Source organism: Oculina patagonica, unplaced genomic scaffold (assembly GCF_052425735.1).
Source record: "Oculina patagonica isolate OP01 unplaced genomic scaffold, crgOcupat unplaced1251, whole genome shotgun sequence".
NCBI lineage: Eukaryota > Metazoa > Cnidaria > Anthozoa > Scleractinia > Oculinidae > Oculina > Oculina patagonica.
In genome coordinates, this window is record NW_027557249.1 from 1 (window position 1) to 6,008 (window position 6,008).

A 6,008-nucleotide genomic window follows, 5' to 3' on the forward strand; every position below is an offset into this window, starting at 1 on the left:
TGCTTTTCCACAGCACTCTTCGCATAACAGACAAACTTAAGGCCTAAAGTAATATGTGTTTGTCTAACTCCAGAAATATTTATGGACAAGTATTCAATTTCTTGTTTTAAAGTAAAGAATAACTACCGGTAAATTATTGTTGCCAAGTGCTATTACACCCTGAGTACCATTTAAAACAGAGATGCCCTTTCATTTTCTTCCAAGTAGAAAGAGAAGGGAATCTCTATTCAGCATGGTACACGCCCAGGTGATGAAGATATCCAGCGCCAGTACTGGTTAGCGGTAATTAGTTCTTGTGTGCGACGTGCCCTCCGTGTTATTGGGATACTCCACTGCGACCCACCTCTTCACCACACCACACCTAAAATATTTATTTTTCTAACTCCCATGCACACTAGGCAGTTAAATTTTAACGACCACTAAATCACACCAAATGTCCATAGAAAATCTATCCAAAACACCTAAAAATTGTGAAAACTGAACAGAAAATAGATACTTTATCAGACTTCAAAAATCTAACCCTGTATAGCAGCAAATACTTGTAGCCAGATAGAGAGTATCTCACTAAGATCTATGGCAATACTTAGATCAGTAATATTTTGAAATAGAAATATAATTTTATGTAAGTACTACATATGATTATTGATTGCATCCAGGCAGCCATTTGAATATCAAAGATGCACTGCATTCATGGCTCAGATTAAGTCAAAACTGCACATGTTGACTTCTTTGAGCCACCAGCCTCTGCTAGTGTGTGATACTTCTACCAGATTATGAACCAGGGGCAGTCTAAATTAAAAAAAAAGGATAGTTAAATACCTTTATCTTTTTCTGCTGTTTCAAAACACAACAACACTGCAAATCAAGCGAGCATGGTTTCCACCATTACAAAAAAGACTACAGGTTGATTGTAACAGTGATTTATCCAGGTTTGGAAGATTTTTTTAAAATAATACTTACCACCTCCAAGTCACCTGTTTGTCCTTTCTTTATCAATAATTCAGAGCTGAAGGAAAAGCAAAAAGGTAATCAATTACTGCCACAGCTCTATAATATGAAGCCCTCTGTCTTTTGACTATATGGTTAGCAAATGATATTCAGTTTCTGCAACTGACAACATTTTTTAAAGATATTGGTTTTAACTCCTATGATGAGTAGAAAATAGAAAAGCTTATCATACCCATCATAAAATGCAATTGTTCCTGTCTTGTCTTTTGCCATGTTGTGCTTGATCCTAGGAAACAAATGTGCAGGAGTGATTAATTTCCAATGTAAAAATTCCAGAAAATGTCCATACTCACCCCATGGAAGGTCATTGGAAATTTCAAGGGGGAATTTAGGGCGATCTCAAATGCCAAATCTTTTAAAGAAAATTATGGGGCTTAACTGGTGTTTCCAGAGGGGAGGTGGAGTTGTAATAAAAAAACCTTGTGTAAGAGGGGTATAGATATTTTCTGGAACAACACAATATCTGTTTGCACAATGTTAGTGTTATTTTATACCAGATACAAAATAACCTAACTACCTTATTACATGAAAATTTCACGACACGTTAATTTCGCGAATTTTGCGATTCCAAAAAAATGGCTAAATTAAAGTGATGTAAACAATAAATGTTGCGAACATAACATGACGCGAAAATTAAGTGACTCGCATTAAATCAATAATCAAGAAAAAATACGTTTAGTACCACTGAAGGGAGGAATTTTCGATGTAAATGGATATTGTCCTCAATTGACTCAAGAACAATAACTCATGCATGTACAAGCATGACCTACTTGTAGACATTATGAGAACTGCTCTGTTGTTGCTATTGCATTGCTAATTTGACGTTATTGTTCCTTTGATGAAGTCGTTTTATTTAATTCAAGGGAATGTTAAATAATATTGCCAAGGAAAAGTAAATTGTGTTTTACTCAAAAACGCGAAATCAAAGTGAATCAAAATACAAAATTTTCGCAAAATCGCAAAGTTTAAGTGTCGCGAAATATGCACACCTTAAAATCACGAAATTAACGTGTCGCGAAAATTTGATGTAATAAGGTACAAAAATGTTGACATGTGGATTACGCTATCTCCTGTAGCTTTTTATTTATATTTTTCTCTTAGATGTAAATAGTATAGTATTTTTTTTAAACGCATAAATGTATATAGTATAATATAATATAGCATAGTAGTATACAGTAATTTAATGATTATAGAGTTTTAATTGTAAATATCATTTTATTTGTTAGGTTAGGGTTAGTTTAATTGGTAAATGTAGAGCTACTCTGTAGAAATGTTACCAATAAAACCATTATTATTATTATTATTATAATTATTATTATTATTATTATTTTCATATTAGGAGTGGGGAAGAAGGAAAGAAGTTGGGGTGGGGTACTCGTTTATGCAGAACAAGCCAACAATGACTAGAATCTATTAGTTTGCTTTTATTCAGGTAGTAATACAACAACCTGCCCAGATTTGATGGGAAAATGAGTGGGCAGTGAAAAATCTGTTACAGTACCAAAGATTTTAGATATTGGGCCGATTTGCATGCACGCAATTCAAATAAGGAAAAGAAAATTGGGCAGATTAGTCGCAGTGTGTAAATTTGTTTGGAACAAATTGAGCCGACAGATCGTAGTGTGTAAACAGGCCTTAAGGTCCAATAATTATTATTACGTCCATAACAAACTTTAAGACAAAACCTGTAAGAACCTTATTTTAGTAGAATCAATCAGAAAAAAAGAATAGTCACGTATTGTTATTGATACGATTACACTGTTATAGCAAGCTATTTTTGCAGACTTACTCTCCTGCTTCAATCTTGAGAAGATTGTTGTTGTTAAGTGCAGTAAGAATGTAAACCACTGTCTCAATAACGTGACTGCTTGTCAGAATTAGATCCCCCTAAAGAAAGCAAAAATAAAAACCATGAAAAAAAACTACACATTGTCTAAAAGAATCTAATATGACCCAGCACATCTCATTGCTTATCTCAAGCAGTGAAGAATACAGCCAATAAGAAGGAAAGAGAGCTGCTCCTGCACACAAAAGTTTTGGCAGTAACCCTTATGTTCTCAACTATAAGTTTACTACCGTTCATCACAGTATTCCCCATAGTTACAGATCGAAGTGGCGGAGTGTTTTGAAACGTGGGGGGGGGGGGGAAGCATCGTACTCCAACCTAAGCACATACCCCCTGGGGGGAGCACATCCCCCTACTCAAATTTCCCAAAAATTCTTCAACATTGTCTGGTGTGTACATAATTAATTTGTGACATCATGCATAACTAGGCAGTTCAGAAGATCTTGAGACCCCCAAAACAGCCCCCCTGCTCCACACCGCCTATGAGTTCAACCTCGTTCCCAGGGAACGAGGTTGCTATGAGTTAAGGTTGGTAAACTGAACAACCAGTTTACAGACTTTACTTTCACTAAAACTTTAAAAATTTTCATGGAGCTCTGAGTTGTTCAAAGGGTGAATAACGCTATGGATTATTAAAATTACCTTATCCCCCTTGTCTTCAACTGGCATATGGAGAACAAGAACTCCATCAGTTTTGGAACTGACTGAGATACCTAAAACAACAAAGTAGAATGATTTAGGGTTTGCAGATAATTTACTTTGAGAACCTTTCTCACAAACCATGAACAAAAATCAATTATATCACTTGGCCTAAGCATTTTTTTAATTAGCGAGCGCTAAATATTAAGATTACGCTGAGCTAATCATGACCATAAAAGTAACAGAAATAGAAAGAGTGTGTCTGATGAAAATAACATTGAAACATAACACTAATAGGCTTGGCACTAATATATAAGCAGGATCGAGACTTAATTTATCGCATTTTGAATACAATATCAAACTTAATACTTTACTAGATAAGACCGATTAGAACTCTACTCTACTCTACTCTACTCGACTCGACGCTAGATCTACTTGACGTGACTCTACTCTACTCTACTCTACTCTACTCTACCCTACTCTTAACTCTACTCTACTCTACTCTACTCTACCCTACTCTACTCTACTCTACTCTACTCTACTCTACTCTACTCTACTCTACTCTACTCTACTCTACTCTACCCTACTCTTAACTCTACTCTACTCTACTCTACTCTACTATACTCTACTCTACTCTACTCTACTCTACTCTACTCTACTCTACTCTACCCTACTCTTAACTCTACTCTACTCTACTCTACTCTACTCTACTCTACTCTACTCTACTCTACTCTACTCTACTCTACTCTACTCTACTCTACTCTACTCTACTCTACTCTACTCTACTCTACCCTACTCTTAACTCTACTCTACTCTACTCTACTCTACTCTACTCTACCCTACTCTTAACTCTACTCTACTCTACTCTACTCTACTCTACTCTACTCTACTCTACTCTACTCTACTCTACTCTACTCTACTCTACTCTACTCTACTCTACTCTACTCTACTCTACTCTACCCTACTCTTAACTCTACTCTACTCTACTCTACTCTACTCTACTCTACTCTACTCTACTCTACTCTACTCTACTCTACTCTACCCTACTCTTAACTCTACTCTACTCTACTCTACTCTACTCTACTCTACTCTACTCTGACTCGACTCGACTCGACTCGACTCGACTCGACTCGACTCGACTCGACTCGACTCGACTCGACTCGACTCGACTCGACTCTACTCTACTCTACTCTACTCTACTCTACTCTACATGACTCGATTCTAGATCCACTTGACTTGACTCGAATCTACTCTACTACCTTAATTTATTAATAGTGATTATAATAAATGCTAGTCTATTACTAACAGCTACCTGTCAGACTTCCATTTGCAATTCTGTGCTTGAGTTTATAGTTCTTGTCATCCAGAATGTAAAGGGCCTGTAAAAGAGGTGGACAGAATGAAACAAGAAAATACTAGGATTATCTTGATACAGGCTCAAGCCATGGGCAGGCACATTACCGGTACCTTCTTATTACTCTTATAAAAACCCGAAAATGACTTCACTTGTTCTTAAATATGCACCTGTATGCTTGTTGTTATGCTGTACCTGCTCTGTAACAATCAGGATGCGTGTTCTCAGTTTGTAGCCATTTCGATCATACTTGTGTACTCCAATGCAGTACTACAGTAAGACAATAAAAAGAATATACCCATGTAAGTAATTACCCTCATTTTTATGCATGCAGCATCTAATTGCCTAGCCTCCTATACAGACGTTCTTTTGGCTCATCACGCAATCTTTCCAGTAGACTTGCTCCAAGTCGCTCGTTAGATTCGCAGGAGACCACTGGATACGGAAACGGAGGGCGCGCGTGGGCATGAGAAACAATATGGCAACTGTCATTTGTTTTCCTTTGCGCATGTGCTCACAGAAATGAATCCCGCGCGATCTCTCGCGCGATTTAACTCAAGTGGTCTTTCGCGCTTGATTTCAAAGCGATTTTATTTAAGTAACTATAGATGCAAAGAAAAAATGAGCGACTTTGGGTAAGTCTATCTTTCCAGAGATACTAGTTGCCAAGTAATCTAATTACTTGGCAGCATTCTGAGCAAACTTTTCTTTTCCTTTGTTTCAGTTTCAAAAGTGCATATGTGACACACGTCCTGCATAGTGCTACGATCAACTTATGTACTTTGCTTGCATTTCACATCAATTTTTCTCACCGCCACCTGGTTAGCTCAATTGGTAGAGCGCCGGACTGCCGTGCGGGAGGTCGTGGGTTCGAACCCCAGACCGGACCAACACTCAGGGTCTTAAAATAACTGAGGAGAATGTGCTGCCTTTGTAATTACATCTGCAAATGGTTAGACATTCTAGTCTTCTCGGAAAAGGACGATAAACCGTAGGTCCCGTCTCCTGTATCTTCAGTCTTATAACAGGGGACGTTAAAGAACCCACACACTATTTCGCAAAGAGTAGGGCACGAAGCTCCCGGTGGCGTGGTCTGGTGTGTAAAGCGCATTTGAACGTACGAAAAATGCGCTATATAAATGCATTAATATCATTATCATT

At 37.5% G+C, this 6,008-nt stretch overlaps 1 protein-coding gene across 1 annotated transcript; it reads right to left on the minus strand.

Moving 5' to 3' along the window:
* Nucleotides 1-34: 34 nt before the first annotated feature.
* Nucleotides 35-5,235, minus strand: LOC144639735 (unconventional myosin-Ic-like). The gene is made up of 7 exons (XM_078499034.1): nt 5,043-5,235; nt 4,806-4,872; nt 3,497-3,567; nt 2,798-2,895; nt 1,181-1,234; nt 961-1,006; nt 35-789 (listed from the first exon to the last, which is right to left on the minus strand). The coding sequence occupies exons 3-7, from the start codon at nt 3,521-3,523 to the stop codon at nt 772-774; spliced, it is 243 nt and encodes an 80-aa protein (XP_078355160.1). The 5' UTR covers nt 3,524-3,567; nt 4,806-4,872; nt 5,043-5,235; the 3' UTR covers nt 35-771.
* Nucleotides 5,236-6,008: the final 773 nt, after the last annotated feature.